The sequence below is a fragment of the Dipteris shenzhenensis genome, chromosome 5, assembly GCF_047967505.1.
Source record: "Dipteris shenzhenensis isolate YYH24624 ecotype China chromosome 5, Dip_SZ_1.0, whole genome shotgun sequence".
NCBI lineage: Eukaryota > Viridiplantae > Streptophyta > Polypodiopsida > Gleicheniales > Dipteridaceae > Dipteris > Dipteris shenzhenensis.
The window spans coordinates 9,144,154-9,168,170 of NC_141600.1; the positions used below are offsets into that span (position 1 = coordinate 9,144,154).

A 24,017-nucleotide genomic window follows, 5' to 3' on the forward strand; every position below is an offset into this window, starting at 1 on the left:
AACGTCTCCTGCAATTAATTCGCAGTTACTGGAAGGGCTGGTGGGCAGTTCACAGCCAAGATTTGACTTCCTGGATCAGTTCGCTGCTGCAAAGTCTTTACCATTCACAGCAGACTTGGAACAACTTGGAATGCTGGAAACCCTAATCGCAGCAATCAGACTACTCTCTACTGGCTGGAACAAAATCTGCAGCAGTTTCTCTCCCTCTGAACAGCTGGCACATGCAATGGGGAATGGATTCTGGTGCTGGAATAAGCTGCACAACAATCGAGAAGGTGTGGAAGAGCTGGAGAATAATTCGCAGCAAGGGAAAGAGACTAGTGGCAAGAAAGAAGGGCTGCCCCTCCCGCCCCCCCCCGAAGGTCTTTATTGCAATATAAAATAGCTTTGTACAACTGACTCTGAGAAGAGCATGAAGCTGAGTACAACTCTTGAATGATCTTGGAGCTATGAGACTCTTCTTTTATAGACGTGGCCTAGCAAAAAGCTAGACCTGCTTTTCTAAAGCTACTTTTTACAAAAGCTAAGCTTTCCTATACTTTTGCCCACCTTGGGGCAGCTTTTAAGCCTTTTTAGAACCCCATGGGGCCCTTATTAATGGGCTCCATCTTCCTGGTGCTTTTTTGCCTTCTAGGACCTGCTTGTTGGCACTCACTCCATCATTTATGAACATTTAGCACTCTTCCAAGCCCTACATAAACACCAACACTTTAACCGGATTAGGGTTAGCGAAATGCATGCATTTCTAGTTCTTGGACTAATCCTAGTCCCTTGTCGGCATCCCCACTATTCTCTTTTACCAATACAAAGCAAGAGTGAAACAACAAAACTTAATCTAGCTAACCAAAATCAACATTCTTTGACCAAAGTCAATCTAATAAAGATTCTTCTTTATTTCTTGGGAGAGGTATCAAATGATGACAACATGCTAGGTTATTTTGGATCAAGAGCACATCAGTGAAGGATACCTTCATTGCAGTCTGCTCCTTTTATCTAGAGACCTTACGCTTTGATTGGGAGTTGTGAGAAGGGGGGGAGGCATCCCCATATGGTGTCCCATACCTAGATTCCCATACCTAGATATCATGGAGCTTTTGAGTCAAAAGGGAGTTCTCCTTTTTCAAGACTTCAACTCCAAGGCTGCCGACCACCGAGGTACTTATTATTGACTTTTAGCAAGACTTGATTATGTTGATTTAGATGAGCCAACTATCTCCTGAGTCTCTGTAGACCGATGATCCCCAGACACTTCACATGGGCACACTTTCATAGAGATGGGCAAGATGCATGATCTAATCATTTACAATGGTCTAGAGAGATGGCCCTCTTTCGGTGGGCTCACTTGTTTCCCACATGGAGGAGGGTCCAATGTAGTTGAATATCTCATGGGATCCCCTGCCTTTGCCTCCCACATCATAGATATCTCTATCCCCTCAACCCAACCTACCGTACATATCTATTTGTCAGCCCATCCATCACACTCACACCATCAAGTACACCACATTCAACTTACACCACTTTCTAGGAGATCCACTTGGATCACAGACTAGCCCCTGCCTATACCATCCATCTTTCCACTATGCTTGATGGCCTTGATGATATCCACCTACTGGAGGATCGAGCCACCCTTATCACACGTTCCCTACATGACTCCTCTCTCCAATATTTGCCTCATACCACAAGATCCACCCCCCACTTGTTGGATCAGTCCCCTGCAATAGCTGGTACGATGATGACTATAAGGCCTTGCACTATCAACTCAACTTGAAACCAAGCAGCATCTTCTGGCTGATGCAGAGACCAAACGCGAGTATCACCGTCTGGTTTGTTGAAAGAAAAAAGACTTTATCCTTCAAAATGAGAAAGGATCACATTTTTATACTCAGAGTTAGTCATTGAGGAAGCCGTGCATGGAAGAAGCAAGTGTACTATCACTTTGTGGATTTCACAAAGCCTTTGACATAGTACTTGAGCATAACTGTTCCAACGACCATTGGATCTAGGATACAATCAAGAGTCAAGACATCATTTGGGCAATGCAGACACTAGATGAGTGGGTTCAAGCAAAGTCACAACTTCGACTGGGTGGTCAGAGGAGACCATCAGCACGATTGGGGTCAAACAAAGTTGTCCTTTGTCACCAACCTTACTTGGCCTTCACATCGACGAGTTCGAGTCCTTCGTCGCCTCATTGGGAAGAGCACCCTTAGCTAATTCCCTAATTCTGATTCTACTATATACAGATGATATGGTTCTACCTCCTTACAAGCCAAGGGTCTCCAATGGCATTTGGATGGACTCCAGTCCTTGTGTGAGACACGTGATTTGAAAGTGATCCCTAGCTTCACTACTATGACAGCAATGGAGGGGAGTGGAGTGGTGGGGAAGAGGAGACAACCAGAGGAGGCGGGATGAAGAGGAAGGACAGGGGGTGGAAGGAGAAGGGGCGAAGGTAGGGGAAGGGGGATTGAGTGATGAGGAGGAGGGGCTAGGAAGGGGCACCTCCCTTGAGCGAGAGCTAAGAGTAGACTCACGAACTAGGCAGGGGCCCTGGGGGTGGGTTGGGACAACTGGGTCAGATGGAAGATTGAAGAAGATCTCCCCCTCAAGTATCCGAGGTCGACTTGTGGGAGCTTCCTCAACCTACTCGTCATGAGACATGGAGGCTAGTGAGGGTCCCAGCCATGCTTGATGATGATGAGTTCTCTGTGTCCATGGCTCTTCGTGGCACGCTTGCTCGATTTTCTTCAATTCATCCCCAAGTTCAAGCCCCCTCGAAAGGCTCAACCCAAGGAGTGTGGGTCGCATGCGGCTATCTATCTGAGTGCAAAGGTGTGGCTGCACAGCCCTTCCGCCATTGTTCTACGCAAGGCAGTGGCTCTACAAAGGCACTGCCCTAGGGGTCTGGAAACCTCGACCCTCTAATGGAAAGAGACACCATCCAAGGTGTCGAGGGATATCTCCTCAAGCAGGTCTTCGGGTACTCTACTATCACCCTGAGTCGAAGGACCCTGTCACGGCTGCTATCGGCGGAGACTCAAGCACTGTGCCAAAACACTCTTTGATAGGAGACAAAATGGAGTGGTACTCCTTCGCAAGAGGGGAGACCTGAGGGTCATTGGAAACTGCGGCACATGGTGCATCGAATCCATGTCATCCACATGAAGCCATGGTAGCTTAATTGGAGAAGAAAGACACCTCTCCGATAGATCATGACCTCCTAGATGTGATCACCCTCTAGCACAAGCTCACGTGTATGCAATCTTGAACATGCTCCTCGTGGGTGTGAAGACTACAATGTGTCCACCAATGCTCTATCCTGCAAAGACTGAACTGCAATCTTCACCCGTTGTGCTTGTCCTTTGGGGAGAGGAAAATCCAAAGAGCTGTGGGAGTCAAGGGAGCTGCTATAAGAGCCCCTCGCTAGACCAAAAGGTCACCACTAGGATTGCAGTGACCAAGGAGACAAAGCAAAGGACTGCTCAAGCTAGCAAGAAGAAGAGGCGAATGGGATGAGAGGAAGGATGGAAAGGGAGGAAAAAGGAGGGGTTCTGCAGGCTGCAGTAAGCCCAAAAAAACCACCTGTGCTGGCAAAAAAGCCAGCAAAGGAGGAGAAAAAAGGGGGCTAAGGCAGCTCGAGGCTACCTTAGCAAGAAACCCGGCAGAAAAGCCTTACTATAGACCTGCCCAAAGCCTTTCTACTACAGCCCTTCCCACCAGCACAAAGGTTATGCTCGAAGAAAGCAGAGGAGGACAAGGACCAGAAAGCCCCCGCAGCAGCCCGAAATAGCAGCTGCCTGGCCAAAAAGAACCCCCACGCGCTGTTTGAAACAGAAGCCTGGGGTTGGTGGAAGAGGGGGGGGGGGGGAGGCGCCCAGAAGAAGACGGCAAAGCTGGAGGAAGGAGAGTGGGGCAGAGAAGGGGCCAAGGAGTAGAAAGCACTTGCCGTGGGGAGAAAGGGGCCGAGGAGGTGTGACAGCAAGCGGAGAGGACAAAATAGGGGAGGCGAAAGCGAGCAGAGCAAGGGGGGGGAAGTGGGGGTGGCGAAGGTGAAAGGGGAAGGTGATGGGAGGGAGGATCAAAGGGGGAGGTGGCGGGCGGCTAGCACATGCAAGTTTTCTTTATTATGTTTCCCATGATCAACACCTGTTTCAAAGATTCCCTAGGTAGTGAGCTAGGTTCTTTGAAAACAGACTGGTTCCCTTTCAGGAAGTTTTCTTTATATGTTTCCCATGATCAACACCTTAGAGACTGTTGATGTGCATGAAAGTTTGAAAATTAAGACTCGCAAATTTGATAATAGGTTTAAAAATTTCATGCCAAATACCTAAGGGTGGTATGAGAAACCTTAAGGACTTATTAGTAAGTGCAAAATTGTAAATGAAAAAAAAAAGTCATTACTCTCAACCTCAAGTGAACTTTTGCCATGAATAAGCCTTGAGTCTCCTATTAGACCAGGAGTACGGAAGACTGGCCTCATTGATCTAATACTCATCCTCAAACCAATGTCTCTACCTTCGATCCTGAGGATGAATTCTTCCCATGCCCCTCTCTCAAAAGGGAGGAAACCCACCTTCCATTGTCCCCCCCCCCTTTTTTTTTTTTTCCAAAAAAGAGACTTCTATTAAGTAAGAAAGAAACCCGCTAGAGCAAGCTCTGTGGGGAAATACACCATGCTAAGCATGTAATAAAAAACACCTCAAAGGAATGAGGTAGAAAGAAACCAAGGCTGAGGCTGAAAATGCCATCTCAACCCTGTAGAAGTCTCAGCAAAGAAGGGAGAGTCTCTCCAATCTCTGAGAAAAGTAACTCTCCTGGAGGAGGCTGCTCGAGATGATCCCTGCATGCTCACCCAAATGGCCATCAGAGTGTGTATCGTATCTATCCAAGTACTGGCCAAGATCTGAGAAGGGTGAACCTGAGAACCCTCCAAAGCCTCAGTGCATCTGGCTCTCCAAATGTGCCATGCTGCAATGCTAGCTAGGATCTCCCATGGAGAGTCGACCGAGGAGTGAGCAGCCCTGAAAAGAGTGGCCAGAACATCCTCTAGAGAGCATGACTCCACAAGGTGTCGTCGGATGTGAAGAGCCCAAGAGGAATCAAGTGTCTCAAAAAATACTTGGGGCCTTGAAAGAGTAAGCCAAGCCACTGATCCTCAGGTCATATAGAAAGGTAGGCGAACAAAAGTGCCGAAAAGTCTTGCAATCCCCTTCCATATGATTCTCGCCTGTCTGCAATCCCAAAGGCAGTGCTGTATTGTCTCCAAAGCAGAAAGGCAGCGAGGGCAAGAAGGTCAGCTCCTAACCTGGATCTTCAATGGTTTACTGCTATCCCACCATGAATAGAAAGCCAAAAGAAGAGAGTGATTTTTCTGTTCCGGTGGGATTTCCAGAGTCTCTGCCAAAAAAATTTCTGCAAGTCAGCAGGAATCTGAAAGTTCTCCCAATGATGAGCTCTGGTGGGCCTCCTACCCCTACAGCTTAGCTGGAATTTCTTGGCATTACTGACTGTGTAACGAAAGAAGGGGATGCCCTTCTCTCGGTGCCCTTCATCTATCCATTCCCATTCCCCAGGGTCCCACTGCAAAAACTTAATTGGGACACCTCCATAGAGCCACAGCCTCCATGAGCCAAGGGCGAGGAGAAGCGGGTCAAGATCCAAGTACCACTGTGAAAGAGAGCCATGCTCCATGAAGCCCACTATCCTGACTGGCTGAAACGGTACCTCCAACAAGATATCGTCTGTGGATCTGGACATCCTGCCCCCCGAAGAAACATCAAAAACTAAGGCATCCTCATGTGTGTCAAGAAAAGCAATCACCTGTAAAGGAACTCCCAATCTAGAAAATGCCCTCATCCAGGTGGAGCAAGTTATAGGCATGTCATCTGTGTCCACCCAATCCAAGGGCAAGGCTGCATCAATCTGTTGGACTCTCCCTGCACTCCCTCTGAGATTAAGAACCATCTGGGCCTGTCGGTCTACAGGAAGCTTCCTGAAGGCTTTCCATGCTCCCACTGTAGATGCAAGGCCCCTCTCCCATCTTGGCCACTGCATGTAAGGAGAAGCTCCAAGTGGTATGCCAAGCTCATCCAAAATTCTGTCATTCCACATGATAGGCTGTCTTTCAATCTCTTCACGGGTGGATGGGGGAATCCTGCGAAGAGTACCCCTGAAGCTGGCCCATGCTTTTAGGATAGCAACCATAAGAGGGGAAGAGGGAGACCTGAGGTGGGCTGTGATGAAAACCCATCTAGTACTGTGTGTCCAATCCTCTCCTGAAGTGGGCGTGCGAGACTGTATGCATCTGATAAAAAAATCCTTCCAAGGCTCTTGCCCTGGCATAAGCCCTTTCACAACGAACTTGCAGAGTAAAGCTCTGCACTGTAGATGTGGGTCGATGATATTCAAACCCCCTTCTCTTGTAGGAAGAATCAAGGTCTCCCAAGCCACCCTGGCTGTAACATCAGTTGTGCCATCTAGACCACTCCATAAAAAGTTTCGTACAGGCCTCTTAAGCTAAGTGATACCATACCTAGAGTGGCACCAACAAGAGCATACAAACCATGCTGTGGCTAGAAGAACCTAGTTAACCACCACCACCCTGGAGGCCAAGTCAAGTTTGGCTGAGCTCTAGAAAAGGAGCTTTCTTCTGATGCTTTCCAACACCGGAGCAAACTGTTGTGAAGGAGAGATGCCCACCCCAACCTGGCAGCCCAAATATCTGACGGAGACGCCCCTCTGTACCGAAGTGAAGCCAATATCATTACCCCAATCCGGGGTGTCATCCTCGCAAATCCAAAAACCACTGGATTTATGCCAATTAATGTGTGCACCTGCAGCCGTGCAAAACAAATCCTGTCCGAAAGGAAGTGAGTGTCCTGGGGGAGGCATCCAAAAAAACAGCCGTGTCATCTGCCAACTCACTATCCAGGAGCTCTTCTTCCCGGCGGATAGGAAGCCTCAGCCCATAAATATCAGCTTGAGATCTAATGTAGATACTCATAGCTTCCGCCACAAATGGAAAAAGAAACGGGGCAAGAGGACATCCCTGGCGGACTGATCTGGAAATCTGAAACCTGTCCCCTCTTACCCCCCCAATGAGCAACTGGCTATGGGCTGATCTGTAGAGAGAGGATACTCCTCTAATCCATGCATCTGAAAAACCAAAGCGAGATAGAGTACCCTCTAAAAAATCCCAGTCTACTCTGTTGTAAACCCCCCCCTATATTCAATGAGGTGCTCTGCCATATTGAAGTCCCTCCCTACTATCCAAGAGTTAGCTTGTGGCAACCAAGTACAAACCTCCCTCCAAAAAGCATCTCAGATTCGGTGCATAGAGATTGAGCACCCCAATCTTAGAGCCCCATATGAGGAGAAAATTCCACTAAGCCCTGGCTGGAATCAACAAACCATTTGCAATAATTACAGGCAGCATGAGGCTGAAACTGAAATGCAAACCCCACCTTCTAATCCAAGAGCACCAGACACTCTTGCACCAATTGCAAAGTCGACCACCATTGTAAGAACGATGTTATCTATGTCTGCACACTTATAATGGCCCCTATGGCAAATGGGTGTCAAATCAGGCATGGGTGAAATGACAACAGTCATCCACAAGAGGAGATATTTGATGAGGACAAACAAAATAGAGAAATAGAGGAAATAGGAAGGGAAATACAAGAGAGAGAGGGTAAGCACAGAGAGAGCTGGGAGAGGAAGTGAAAAGGTGTGTGAGGAGAAAAAAGTCGGAGCTAACAAGCACACTCACAAAAGACTTTGACAAGAAGGGAGGATGAATGCCATGAGCTGACAATGATCATCCACAACAAAGGAGAGTATATAAGAAAGGGAGGAGACATGAAAGAGAAGAACATTGATGTTTTTCAAGCATTAATAGGAGTTTCTTTTCTCTGGAAAAAAAAGAAAGAACATGTGAGTGAAGAGTAAATAAAGAGAGAGACATGAAGGAGAAACACGAGGGCAAAAGAAAGAAAGAAATGCAGGTAGAGCATTAGATTGCAACTACCCGACAACGTAGAGACTTGAGACTCTGTACACTTAGTGACACACATGAGGTGGAGATGGAGTAGCATGTCTTGATATGATGTCCCAAATACTATGAGATTTAGGGGAGGTATCAATGCCTTTTTACCCATGGATACACAGATATGAACAATGTCATTGATTACCTCAACTAGAGATGCACCGCACTCTTCATATATGAGGTCGCCCAAGTCAAGTCTTGACCCATCAAATTGCATACTAGTTCTTTACATACAAGGAGTCGAGACATTGGGACAAAGACCCTGAGTTTCACGTATGCCAGGTCAGTAGGTGACTGGACACAGGCCCTGGCAGCATCCGTGCCATGATAGGTACCATCACATGGAGCACTCAAACTACTCATGACTGACAATTGATTCACATAAATGTTAGGACATTAGTAGCCAACTTAAGGAATATATCCTCTACAAAGGAAGCTAACCCTACTACTAACCCTGGGGGGGGAACCTCTTAAAATGGCATGCACATTCCAACTCGTCCTATCATGCAGCTTGTACTTGTCTTCAATGAACCATGGATGCTTTCTTTTTCCTTTCTCCATTCTTCAAGCATTGTGGCATCGGATTAGAGTCTAAAACAGCTCCTCGCACAAATAGTTATTGTTTGCCAATAATACTCCTGGATGTGAAAGAATCCCCCGCATCAAGTAGATGGACACTTACTTGCTAGGGGCTATCCCCCCTTGGTACTTCCACGTTGCCCAACTCCTATCCACATGTATCTTTCCCTCAAGCTTCACTTACCCCAGACATCACCCATGCACTCACTTCAAACTAAAGGATATTGTTTGTGAAGCTAAACAAGTTGACCGACCTAATGTGTGCTTCCTCAAGAGATGCCCTACTTCTTGAAGCAAGTCAATTCAGATTTTGGTGGCAGGCATGTAGAACGAGGGAAGACCGCCAAGAAAAACATGCAAATCAAAACTTTGGTGTCCATCTCTTTAAAGATTGTATGTTCTTCCAACAAAATATGCGAAGCCAACAAGGAGGAACCCCTCCATCGTAGTCTTTCCAACAGTCCTGGCCTTGTAAATATGGACTTGATTTTCTTGCATCCATTAAGCCTTCCCACTAAGCAAGGAAAGACGTGTGTTTTAAGCTACAGCACAAGCAGTATCCCCCTCCAAATCAACACAATTTTGCTCTTCCACCAGCCCTAGGCTGCCTCTCCTCTTGCTTTCTCAACACCCTCTTAATACTAGGCATGTAACATTTATGAGGTTGATCATGATTAAAATAATGGTGATTGAATTCATGTTGTAACTTAAGTTGCCAATTAAGAGTGTTTGTTAGTTTAGTTACTGCTAAAGAGTGGATTTTTGTCAACAGGATGAACGGCTAGATGCTGAAATGCAATTGAATGGAAATGAAAGAGGATACGAGTTGAATCATATGCAAAGCGACTCATCCACACCAATGGAAAGCCAAACGCTAAGTTGGATGACTGCTGGTCAAGCCCTTCCAGGAAAAGTAGCATTGAAAGTAACTCCATTTACTTTTGAGACCATGTGTGTGCATCCTTCCTCAAGGCTCTCAGGCACAGTCCCTTGTACATATTCCAAAGTCTCACACACCTCCTGTTGTGCTCAATTATCTCAATTCAGATCCTTGGACTCATGGGATCTCAAGAAATTGAATACTGGTAGTGCTCATAGATTGAGTACACCCATTTCCAGAAACAAATATGAAGCTGAAAGTAAGGCAGCTGTGTCTGTTGTTCTCATGAAACATTTCAGGAATGTTAAGGACAAGCCATACTCATCCCGTGAAAGTTTCAAGTAGACCAAAATTGCTGTTTCTTTTAACAAAATCGCCAGCGGTTGCTCTTGCCATTCATGTTCATGTCTTGTATTTTATTACTAGGGAGAATAGGAATGCAAAAATACGGAGGCTTTAAAGCTGGATTGTATTTTTTGGTATTAATTTCCTGTGTAGTTGAATCCAACCCCTACAATTCTTTGAACGCATGATACTCTTAAAAATTCTGTACGCATATTGTGAAATACACAATGTATTTTGAAAATACAGATGAATCCAGAAGCATGTGCAAACTCATCTTGTGAAAGCAAAACAAACTGTTTAACCTCACAATAGTCTCCTCACGAAGTATAAACTATAAACTAGGTAGGACTAGTTGCAATGACATCCCAAGCGATGTCACCAGCACCCTATTTAATGCATGCTCTCTTTCTTCTTCTTTTTTTGGGTGAAATTTTTGTTGTGTTATATTACAAAATCACTATCCCAAAACAGGATGGGAAAAAAAACATCACGAGCAGATCTCAGTATAAGACAGATACACATCAGGATCTATGTACTTAGTTTGCAAGCAATCATAGAAAGATCGCTGCAAAAAGTGCTTGAAGAAAGAAAAAAGTGAAAAAGTAGGATCACCAAAGAGTCTATGATTTCTATCCTTCCACAGAGTTTAGAGTGCCCAGTAGCGAACCCAAACAAAAAACAGATCACATGCACACATACCCACACACCCACACACATGAGCAATATAAGTGGATGCTCTCGCATGCACACATACCCACACACCCACACGAGAGCATCCATTTTATACAAAAGTATTTGAAATGGATTTCTTCATAACTCCAGAGGTGACCAAACGTTGTCATGGTGGACGCTTGCATTAAAGAAGACGCTAAATGAAAACAAGTTGAATCATAGTTCCACAATTGAAGATGAATTTCAACTATAGATTGCAAGTGATTTTGGCTGGAAAATTCTGGGTTCAGAATTTTCAGAAGAAAACTGCTATTCATACCTTATGTATTGTTATAGTCGCCAAATTTTTGATATTTTGCCATTAAAACACATCGCAAAGTGCACATTTAATTGTTTACTTATTGAGATATCGCAGTCTGATAACACAAGCACACCATGGATAACCCACTCAATTGTGTTTGGTAAAGTGATTCCCACCAAAGCGTTCATGCATTAGACCTTTTAATGAACATTCGTAACTATTATAAATCTACCCAAAAAGTTGTGGCTAGCTATAGAATTAAGATTTAGCATTATGGTTTATGAGAACATCGACATTTTTGAGTAGTTTTCCAGCTAGTTGAATTGGGGTATAGTTACTAAGAAAGGTGATAACTTTTTTTTGGGCTCAAATTTTCATCTATCGTCTATGCACTGGGCCCAAGGTGGGTTTGGAGCCAGTGATGCCTCTAGCACGTCGCATCTGGACTACCCCCCCCCCCCCTTGAAATCCATTTGTTCAGAGTTGTCACATAGGCCTCTAGTCATCGAAAGGCCTTGTTTGTCAACCCAAACTCCATGAGCTAGATGGTTGTAGTTGAAAAATGCATGGATTCCATGATCGGGTATATCAATAGTGTAACGCTTAGATCTATAGAACCCTTGGTGGTTAGTCTGTGGATGTTTTGATTCTATAGGAGCACATGGAGACACTTTTCATTGTGATCTTGTTACATTGCACGTGGTATTCTTATATTGGAAAATATTTATAATTTCATTAAAGGCCAACCAGCACCACAAGCGAATGCTTTATACATGATAGTCGTACTTAGCATTTGGTTGTGTGTAGTGGTCAAAGAGAGCCTTTTCAAAGTGAGTGGAGGATGTGCATTGGAGGAAGAAAGATGTTCACGAAAAGCTATTGTAACCATGACATCCCTTTGGCAACGATTTAGCATGTGAAGCAGCACACTAACTCTGCAGCGAGCCTTCTACTTCAAGAACTTGAAGATGGATTTCCTTCTCATAAGTTGATGCAATCTTTTTCCATCATGTATCCTTAGTATTGGTGGAATAACAAAGATTGTAATGCAATTTGAAAGGAACTTGGATGTTATCAAGCATGTATTGCAAATTAAAGGACTTAAATAGCTGTGCTATAAATCCCATTTTATGTGAGGAGAAACTAAATAGTCAAAGCCTTTTTTTTTAATGACCATGAAGGCACATGTACAAAAGGCCACATGGAACAAAAATCACAAATCCCTCAATTACTTCTATAGATTTTTGAATATGCAAAGCTTTTTGAACTTCTAATGGTAAGCTTTTTGAACTTCTAATGGTAATGATTATAGGTAGTGTGGAAGATGAAAGCACATTTAGTAGGCTTGAGCATATAAAAAACAAGAACCAAAATAGGCTTGATAGACACTTGGACTTCTGTGTGAGGGCTTATGAACAACAATTCTATACATTATCCACATCTCCTTTCAATGTGGCAATAGAAGCGTGGAACGATTCCCCCAAGAGGATGAGGTATTGTACACTTTGTGTTGTAGAAAATGCATACAAGATACAAGGTGAAGATTGAGAAACTAAGTAATCAAATGTCCAAGTTTGGGCTTTTTTTTGTAACAATGTCATTATTTAATATATTGACATTATATCTTTTATTTCTCGAAATCCTTTTTTTAATATGTTTTCCTCTTGCCTCCATATAAAAAGTTTGGTAATTCATTCTTATATGTAAACATATTATGGATGTTAAAATACTTTGAGAAAGCAAATTGAGAATGTTTGCAATCAATATTTGCAAATCTCCTTAAGGACGTGACCTTCTTTTTTGTTGCAAAAAAAGGTAGATATAAATTGACTAATCAACATTTCATTTGGATTTTTTCCCCTATAACAATGCCATTACCAAACTTAATGGGATGCTAGATGAGGATCAGATGAAGCATATTGATAGAGGCTTGAACTTTATTGTTAAAATATAATTTTTCAAATACAAAAACTTCATTGGTTTAAGTTATGGATGTTAGTATACTTCGGAAAGGATCAAGTTGAGATTGTTTTAAATTCTTAACATTTTTTGAATTTTAAAGCAATGTTATGAGCATAAGGTAAATATTCATAGTATTAAGAAGGTTAAAAGAATATGGTGAATTACTTATAGTATGTGAGAATCACAAGCACTACTACCATGAGAGTGAATTAGTATGGGGATTAGTTTTGTAACAAGGCTTGACCCTTATTCTTGTCTATGCTAGATTATCATGTATAATTGTGGAGACAACTTTAAATGCTGTAATTTATTCTTTCATTCTTAATATCTTTGATCCAAAACATAGATTCTTTAAAATAAATCATACATGATAAGATACAAATTTTATTTTTACTTTCACTAAAGAACTAGAAACATTTCTAAACTTTAAAGAAGGGCATCAATTTTTGGGGGAGCATACCATTTTCGTTAGGAACCAAAGGCTGAGTTATCTGGACTAGAATGAAGAGTACATTATGCTCTTTATTGTGTAAGGCTCATTTGGCATTTTTAGCACTCTTGGTGGGGAGCGGTACTAGAAGTGCAAGTGTCAGTGCTAAGGCATCACTAAGATGACATCCATGAGCGGATTTTGTGTGCCAGGCACTCTTATCTTTAATGGAATAAACTTGCACATTTGGAAATGCCGCATAAAGAATTTGCTTATTAGTAGGAAGTTGTCGAGGTTTGTTGATGGCAAAGTGCAATTGACCACCAGCGCACAATGCCACACAAGCTGAGAAGGATGCCTATGATAAGATGAATGCCAAATCCATGGATATTTTCACAATATGCCTCAAGAAAATGTTTGCCCAGGTGATGCATTTGACAAATGCCTTTGATGTGTGGACAATGCTCACGTCCATCTGTAAGGGAAAAACATTGGTCACATGCCTTAATTTGAAGACACAGTTGGCTAAACTTCATATGGATGAAGGTAATGCCTTTTTGGAACATCTGAACAATATGAAAATCCTCAAGGATAGATTGAGACATAATGACTTTGATATGGATGATGCAAAGTTTATGGAAAGGATACCCCCAAGTTTACCCCTGTCCTTTGAGAGCCTTAGGGTGGGAGTGATTGCCAGAGGCACGGCTATCAAAACAGAGGAATTGATAATCCTATTGATCGACGAGGAGGATTGGAGAAAAGGATTGTGAGATGACCATATTGAAGGCACGCTGGTGGCAAAGATGTGTAATATGCAGTTCAAGGGCAAGAAGCCTTAGAGAAATGCATAACATGGTGAAATTTCTAAGTCCAAGCCTGGACACCAAAAGAACACTCGAAGACAACAAAGGCAGAAGCCACTGCAAAGAGCAAAATAAAATGTTATGAATATCGCAAGTTGGGTCACATTGCCAAAGAATGTCGTAGCAAGCAAAAGGCCAAGCCAAATGGTAATAATGGCAAGAAACCATGGAGGCAACATGTAGCAAAAGTTGGATATGCTTCTGATGGGTCACAAAGGGGTGATGCCTCAGGAAGAATGTGTTGTGCAAGGACAATAATGTCAATTGTCGTCACAAACAGGTCATGCAGCGACATATACATCAAGGATATCAAATTATGTATAGCATTGAGTGCATCCAAGAAAACTGATCGTGATGTGGGATAATAAATTATGGTGCATCACAACACATGTGTTGTAGGCATGATTGTGTCAAGAAGCTTTATACAGTAAAGGAATCATCTAGGAGACAAACATCCACTTCCAATCAAGGGAAGTAGTAATATACCAGTTCAACTTCCAAATGGAAATATAAATTTCATTTGTGATGTTCTTTACGTACCAAGACTTGCCATGAATTTATTGTTAGTGATCCAATGTGTTGATCAAAAGATCAGAATGCTCTGTAATGACAAGAAATTGCTCTTCTCACTAGGAAAGAGCTAATTGGACAAGGGTTAAGAGATGGCATTTTTTATAACTTGGTGGCCACAAACCCTAGTCAGAGAGCATGCATGGTTACTTAGGACCAAGGCATCCAAAAAACCAATAGCAACATCTTTACCATCTTTATATCCCAATATATTTTCATCAATATATCAAGAGTACACCTTTGACAAATTTGATCTTCTAAATGGCTAGGAAAATACTATTATGCCTTAGTCATTTTGGAGAGTAAAGGAGTTATATCATGCCCTGTGAGCCCATAAATATTCAAAGACAATAGGGAAGATTTATTTACCACTTTTATGATGTGCCCCCCCTTTTTCAACTTTGGCTATTACCTTGCCCACTATTACCTTCAAATAGTCGTCTCTTGCTTTAAAGTACTACAATAGGTTTTTTGCCACTTTCCTTAGTTCATCTTATCCAATCAAGGGCTTCTCTAATATCTCAACTTCAATGTCATTATAGCTCTTCTAGTAGTAAGGCATTTGTGTAGTTCAATTCTTGCTGAAATTCTTTGCTCTAGCATTGCTAAGAATAGTAACTAGAGCTTCATCATCATTACTCCACCAGGGGGTTTGGTCCAAGTCAATCTTGTTTTTCTCTAAACTTTATAGGAGTGTTTTTAACAGAGAGCTCCTTCAAGGTGACCTTCCTCATGACTTGCATGTATTTAATGGAGTCTCTTTCATTGAGCCTCTTTAACAACATTTGCCTCCTTCTCCTTATTGAGCTATAGGAATTACATTTGAGACACCCTTGTTTTAAAGTATGAAAGGAGGGGGCATAAGCATAGTTTAGTCTTCTTGAGAAGATAACGTCTCTAGAAATCCCACATCAAAAACAAGTGTTGGGAAGATTTTATAGCTAAAGGTTGCTCTCCACAAACCTAGCTATTCCTTAGGATAATCAAGATGGCTTGGGTAGCTAATCTACCAAACCCAATTTAGAAGCATTTAAGGGTTCCCTCACAGGTCAAGAAACTCCTCCTTTTCAACACCAATAGCTATACCTAAGCCTACACAAAGATTAGCAACTTGATTGTACATTGATAAAGGGAGGTCAAATCATTCAACTTACACAAAGGGCGAAATATAGGATTTCACATTTGTGACTATACATCCTTTCTTTATCCCTAATGCAAGACCATAGGCAGGTAGTTGGGGGACGATATCAATGAAGAAAACCAATTAAAGCATATGCTTTAAGCTAGGAAATAAATTCATCATGCAACTCTTCATTGATATAAGCTATAATAGTAGCATTCTCTTGAGGAGGAGCTTGATTAGCTCTCTCTCCACCTCCTTCAATTGGATTGCTAGTAGGAATAGGTCCTTACCCTATGGCCTCTATTCTTCCTATCATTTATAGAATAATTAGGGGGATGAGGATGTATAGTATCTTGGCTCCTGCCCTCTAGTACATTACTCAACAATAAAAGGTAGATTGTCCTCCATATCATCTAGCAATTTTTTGAATTATTATTCAATGGAGGGGAATTTTAGTTGCAAAGGATCGTAACTTATAGTCATAAAGTTAAAATTCATAATTTATCTTCATTTTGCCATAAGTGAGCAACTTAGTTAGATGTGCATGTCTTTTCCCCCAAAACTCCAAGCTAAGATCCATCTAAATTACATAAAAAAGCACACCACGTGCTTTAAGGTGAAGTACTCAAAATGAGAAATTTTATTAATACTTCTATGAATGGAAACTAGAGAGCATCAAAGGCCTATACTTCTATAAATGGAAACTAGGGAGCATCAAAGGCCTATACTTCTATAAATGGAAATTTTACTAATACGTTTATAAATGGAAACTAGAAAGCATAAAAGGCCTTTATCTATAGATCATGTCACAATAGGGCAATATCATTTTTATGGACCAAGACAACAAGCTTGATGATAACAATTATGGAAACTATAAATTTAAAATGAAGAATATTCCTAACTTGAAGAAGTTATGGGACATTGTCAATGGCACATTTGCATGTCAAACCATTGATGTAATTGATCATTTCAAAGTAGATAAGAAGGAAAAAGAATCCTTTTATATGATCAAAGTCAACATCAAAGATAGATAATTTTGATTATCCATGGCAAGAATAATCTAATTGATTCTTGAAAGATACTTGTAAATATATTTGACACAAAAAGATTTGCAAAGTTCTTCTCCTTGAGAACAAGCTTAATATATCCTTAAAGACTCCTTTAAAATGTCGTCATGATGTCTCTTGAATTTAAAAGAACTTGCAAAACAAATTGACACCATTAATCACAATACACATAAATTTTGTGTAATGTTTTTTTTGGAACAAGCAATCTTTGATGATATCTTATTTACCTGGAGGCTCCACAAAAATATTTTAAGTTTTGTTTGTTCTTCGAGGTACACCTTTTGTACCGATAGTGAGTCACTTTGTTTATGCTATAACTATGAAAGGTTTATCAGAAAAAAATGGGGTCATGTGGTTACTTGTAATGTAGGATTTGTTGACAGATCTCATGAAGGGACTAAACCACACCCCTACTAAAACACCATGTGTGATTGATGCTCCAAGAGCTCTATAACAAGCTCAGAATGAGTTGTGCCAAGGATCCAATGAGTGTAAAAGTAGTGAACATGCATTTGCAATAGGAGACCAAATTTCCCAAAGATCAAAAGGCTAGTATAATCCCCAAAGAGGAATATTTCAAATGAAGGCAATACTAAATATGAGCAAAGTGATAAGCATGAATTGCTAGTTAACTCAAGAGCAACTACTCATATGTCATGAAGAGTGGGTCTCATAGATTCTTAGGAATCTAGATTCCACATTGTATGTTTAGAATATGTGTTCATTGCACATGATCATCCATGCAAAATTACATCAATATGTTGTATGCTAATCAATAATATCCCATGTTGCACAAAGGTTTGAATGATGTTATGTATGTGCTAGACCTCTCTCAATATATTTGTACTTTTTTTGAATGGTTGATAATGAGCCTAATGTCACATTTAACTAGAAAAAGCTGTGTATTCATAAGTCCAAATTGTAAATAAGATTCACTCTACCAAAGGATTGAAAATTGGAAGTTCATACAATAGGTACGCCTTCTTAGCACACAAATGCTATCAATCATAATAAATCCAAAGTCAGTAATATTTGTTAGGACAAAAGTCTTGTTTTTCAAGAAGCAAAATAAGGTAGCCCAAGGATTCCTCTAGCTCATTGTCCAAATGAATTCTATCAAACAAAAAAACATCATATAAATATTTTCTCAATTTGATGCAAGAACCACAAATGTTGTTTGATTGACCGAATCACCACAATTGGAAAAGGAGTAACGTATATATAATGATAGCGTGATTTATAACGACAGTGTGATACATACAAAGATTTGGGGAAATGATTAGCATCAATCTCTTGGTGGTGGATGGTACTAAATCACTTTTATTAATGACTCCTCTAAATAAACATGGTTTGATTTCATGGTAAATAAATTTAAGGCTTTTAAGCAATTTTTAGCTTTGCAAGTTCAAAAAGAAACTAGCAAATACATCAAAATATTGAGATGTATCTCATCAAGTTTATGACTTATGTAGATATTATGAGATCAAAAGGTAGCTCACATGCTAGTACACTTCACAACCAAATGGGATTACATAATGAACAAATACAGTGGTGTAGAATGTGCTAGTACATGCATGATGGGATGAGAAGTATGTGCATAGAGTTTTTTGGGCAAAAGCATGAATATTATTCGTACTATTATTTTGTACACGTGAATATTATCTCAGCTACTATTTGTACAATACAACTCTTGAAGAGGCTTTTATTGGCCAAAATCCCAAGATAAATCATCTTAGAATATTTGCTTCGCTAGATGCTCATGTGCCCAATGAGTGAAGGATGAAACCTTGATCCACAATGTAAAAAATGTGTTATCATTGGCTATAGTGATGAAATAAAAGTGTACCACTCATGGGATTATGTCAAAAGATATCTCATAATAAAGCAAAAATGTCATTGTTGATGAATCACATTGTTACTATGGTCTACCTCCTTTCTATAAGTGCTAACTCCATCAGCATTAGAGCCATTTTGGAAAATTTCATTCTCTATTAAATTCTATAATTGATACCTCCTTGTTTATAATCTTGATTTCCCCCCCTTTTTAGAAATTTTGTCTTTGCAACAAATTGAGCAACCAATAGATAGTTCATGTGCATATTTATCACAATTTGGTGAGAATTATTTTGGTTGATTTCTTACATGGTAGGACCACTTTGTTATTGTTTGTTAGAGAAACATTTGATAGTCATTTATGGATGGCATCAAGGAATAATTGAGCTACCATTTGGACCCATTGTTTACTACAAATTATAGGGCAGATTTTGTACTTATTTGTATCAACATTGGTGCATTCTTATATCTTTTATTAGTAGAGCATATGGTTTACTATATTGTTTACAACATTGGTGTATTCTTTATATAGTAGAGCATATTGTTTACTATAATCTCAACTACAGGGGTTGTGGAATGGATCTACAAAGACTAGACAACAAAAGGGTGATTTTTGGGTCACATAATTTTATACTTGTGCTATTTTTGAGACACTAATTACTATTTTATGGCATTCACAAAACTTCTCCCAATTTTGAACCTGTGTTGTAGGAAATGGTTGAAACCAACTATCCTTTTTGGAAGAGAAGGTAAAAAGTTTTGTTTGTATCAAGGAAGTTTAGAAGATCATCTGTTGATGGGACAAACCAAAAGGAATCTGCCTAAGGGGGAGGTCCGCTCACTTCCAGAGGTGTTACCGAAGGCCTAAGGCCACTGATGTGAGAAGCATGAAGTGGATGATGCGTAGACCTATGACACAACTCTATGTCAACTACACTATACTACATGATGCATGAACCTATGACACAACACTAGTCGAAGGTGCTTTGGAGTGCTGGGTGCAGGAATCGGAACATGAATAACAAACCCAGAAAGGAGATAAGAAGGAATAATGTTGATGATAAGATAATGGAGAAAGTAATGACAAGAACATAACACGAGTAAGTGCGTAAAATAGAATGAAGGGATCCTCATACACCAATCTCTCTAAAGCATAGATCAGAGATCACTCATCCACGAAAGCAATACACCATAACAATGCAACATGCAAGCTTGTAGCTCTAGCCTCTCTCCTTCTCACTCTCAATCCCCATACAATGCTAAATGAATCCACATCCCCCTCATCTCCCCTCTTCACCCTCACCTTTCGAGTGGGGAATCCCCTCCTCTCTCCTATTAGATGTCCTCACATCCTTAGCCATCCCACCACTGCTGAGTCTCTTCATGTCTTCTACAATGGCCAGCTTGTGCCAAGTTGGTGCATTGTAACTAATCCATGTGCACCACGTGCAGCCACCCTGTATCTAACAAGTCACCATCGAATGAAACATCTCGGCCACCTATGAGTCAGGTCTACAGAGGCTGGTAGAGCACGACTTCATGACATGAAGACCCTTGATGCATGGCCATGTGCTTGGGTGATATGTCCTCATGATGATGACCATGTCCCCATGTGACTATGCCATCCCGGTGACCATGTCCTCTCCATGTCATTTTGTGACCTTGTTAATGACTTGTGTCATCCTTGTGACCATGTCATCACCATGACTTGTGTCATCCTTGTGACCATGTCATCGCCTGACAAAGTGATTGGACATAGCTAGTCTTGATCTTTGTATAACAATTCCCCTGCCACTATCATTCACCGTCCCGGTTTATAGGTCATGTTGAGAGATGTGTAGGAATAATGACTTTGCTCAATATAGGAATCATCATAGGTGAAGCAAAAAGTCCTATCAAATACATATCAGAGTCACCAAACTTAACAATATAGATCCATTGAGTTGTACAAGAGTCTATTTGAAAGAAAACTCTGCCAAAATCTTTATTAAACCAAATGGTTACCAAAAACTTCTGAGCATTTAACAAAAACAAGGTGGAGGGTCCACTGAGGCCCTGCTTTGAGAAGGGTGGAGTTGGTATAAGGTCAGTGGAAGGTGTATGGATTAGGGTCTATAAATGAAAGTTTATTTTGTTTAGTTTGTTTTAGCTTTGGTTTTTTCTTGAATTAATGGTTGGTTTTTTTTAATTTAAAGGTTGTTCCGAGGAGTTAAGTATCAACATGTATGTAAATCATAGAATGATTTGACCAATACACATATGCAGATCCACTGTGACTTTTTTTGTTAGGTATGTTAGTCCAAATGTGATCTAGTTCTAACCCATATATTGTTGTGACATGATGGCATTGAAGGGTGTAGTCGAAAGTGTTCATAATGTTTTGCAGCATTTGTGATTTTGTTGTTTGTTGAAGCATGTCAATGTTAAAGTCTCCTATGAAAATTGGTTTTTATGTGTTAGCAATTGTTGATAATTTTTTGGGAAGCAATTGAGAGAATGTTTTTGTGTTTTTAGATGGTGGTCTATATATGCTTACAATTTCATATGTTTCGTGTTTTGTTTTGATTGCAGATGTCATGATTTCAATTCCATATAGTGAAATTTTTTCTGCATTTTTCAATGACAATGTCTTTCCGGACTAGGATACAATTGTTGTGATTGTTTATATATTAAAAGTTGGATGTTAAATATGTTTGGCAGTGTTCGGTTCTTGTTTCTTGCAAACATATAATATCAGAGTTGATAAGTGACTCTATGGCTTGTATATCGTCTTTGTATCTATGTAATGACCTAGTGTTTAAAGATTGTAACAATATAGCTGTGTCTGTGTGTTGATGGATTTTGTTGTTCAACGTTTCCCATTTTGATTGAGTCGTTAGTCTTTTCATTTCTTTGTGAACATATGTCTACCAGGAGGTGGTCTTGTTGAAGTGGCTGAAGTAAGTAAAGGTTCTCTATGTTTTTAACACATGAAAGTGCTATGTATGCAAGGCCGTGCATGCGAATTCCTACTGGTGAGAAAGCTAGCTTATCCATCGTCAAACCTTGTGCTATGTGTATTGTTGTAGAAGTAGCTGCTTGGATTGGGAATTGTTGTCGAGTAAGGATATTTGTTTTAGAAAGGCCAATTTGTATTTCCCTTGTAACTCGGAATATGGGTATCCATTTGCGATTGATGTTTGTAGTGTATGCATGGTAGTTATTTTGACGGGTTTCATTCCCAATTTTTGGGCTTTAAAATTGTGAATCCACACAATGTCATTATTGTCATAGGTGAACATGCTCATAAAAACTCCTTGTGCGCCATTAACTAATCCATCTTGTTGGTTAATATTCCCTGCACATAATTCAACTAGCATTCCTCGTTTGATCTGTATAGTCGTTCGTGGTCCATTTGTTACTTTACAGTTTTCTAAAATTTTAGAGAGATGACTGTCGTTATTGAATGTATTGATTGCTTTGATATTGTATTTTTTACTATTACTTGACGGAATACTTTATCATTATGTTTATTTGTTTCAAGGTTGGTATAGTAAAGGTGGGGGAAAGTATGGTCTTTGGGTGGTTCATGAAGGCAACATTGGTTTATGTATTGTATTTGTTCATTTGTATGTGTATAGTTTCTAAAGGAGTTTAATGTTTGTATGAACTCATTATTGTTTTGGCGCATTGTTTTTTTGAGTTCATAGCATCATGGCTTTGTGAGCCAGTATGTGTTTGCCATTGTTTGTAATGAGTCTTCTTCTGATTTGAACACCTAGCTATCTCTTACTGGTTTGGCTTGATATAAATCTCCACAGCAACAAATGACATCGACATTTTCAAAGTATTATGAATGGTTTCTTTTAAATGTTCTCATGCGAAGGTCTGCAAAATCTAAAGTGCGTCTTCCTACTAATGAGATTTCATCAAAGATAATAAGTTGTAATTGTTCATAAAGATGGATTAGTATGTCAAGCTTTTCCCTTGAGAGAGAGGTTAAGTTTTTTGTTTGTAATAGTAAATGCAATGTGCAGTGTATAGTGAGGCCGTTTATGTTGTAGGCTGCTTTTCCTATGTAAGCTAGCATTAATACATGTAGTAGCTCATAATCTACATTTGAAATGGTTTGATTATAAAACCGTAGTAAACCCTAGACTATAAGCAAGAGAAGGCATGTTTTGCCTGTGCCAGCACCACGTGTGAGAAATAAATGTATTTTTCTTGTTGAATGAATTCTTTTGCAAATTAGAATATCATCGAACAGTTGTCTTTTTTGCTATTCAAGGATTGAATCATCTTAAAGTACTCGTTGTTATGCATAAGGATTTGTTTCTTAACTGGAATACCAAAGTTGTCGGTTTCTTCTTTTTATCCGTATTGCGCATGTCAGATGCAATGTCATATGTGGGGTAATTATTTTGTTTGGTGTCATTGTTGTTAATATTGTCAGTGTTGTAGATATTCATTTGTGGGATGTTGCTTTTTTCTATTTTTTGGTCATCGTTGACTTCCTGTGTATACAAAGCCTTATTCTGTAATATAATGTCATGCCTAGAATTATAGGCTTGTTGCCAAGAACCGTGTATTAATAGTTCATGGTTTTCATCCTCTTTGAAAGGATAGTATAATAGTTCTTGTTCTCGATAGTAGTTTTCTGGGTCCTTGACGATGTTGAATTTCACGAATCTTATAAGTCTTGTTATGCATCTTTTCTTAATGTTGCCATTGTCGTAATTATATGTTGCTGCAAATTTTGCGAGACAAATGTCATTCATGTTTTTTCTTTTTGTATATTTATTGATGATAGTGTCACATGTTATGTTGGTGGACTCACTATGGAGGTGTTACAATTGTCTTTTTTGCTTGAGGATGAGTGCTTTGTTTTCTTCTTTGTTTGTATTTATAAAGTAGAAGCTCCTTGTTGTTCTATGTAAGGGTAAAGATAGAGTAATGAAAGACGCCAATTGTGCACTCATTTGTTGTGCGTGCAAAAAAGTATTTTCCATTTTTCATAATCTATCATACGCAGTACTGTTGTCTTGTATGCACGTTTTAATTGTGTGTTGGAGGCTTTTTGTTATTGTGTCATCTATTTTTGTAATGTATGAGGTACAGTATGTTGTGGCTGAATATGGTTCCATGATGTATTGTATGTCCATATTTGATTGCCATAGGAAACTCATTTTTGGATTAAAAGCATTGTGAAAATGTCCTTTGTATAAGAAAATAATACAACGTCTGTGCTTAACAGATAACAGGATCTCGTACGCAAGAGAGAAAACAAGATAGTATGGAGAATCAAAAATTTGATTATTATAGAACTGATACAATAGATGGCACTGCCTCCCAACCGTGCGCTCCTA

General features: G+C 40.2%; 1 protein-coding gene across 1 annotated transcript in view; it reads left to right on the plus strand.

The window, feature by feature from the left end:
• The window catches only part of LOC147901585 (uncharacterized), a 292,960-nt gene extending 283,112 nt beyond the window's left edge, over nucleotides 1–9,848 (plus strand). Inside the window, exon 20 of the mRNA XM_087375176.1 lies at nucleotides 9,396–9,848. Coding sequence (XP_087231302.1) covers nucleotides 9,396–9,848 — 453 coding nt within the window. The remainder of the gene's footprint in view (nucleotides 1–9,395) is intronic.
• The last annotated feature ends 14,169 nt before the right edge of the window (nucleotides 9,849–24,017 follow it).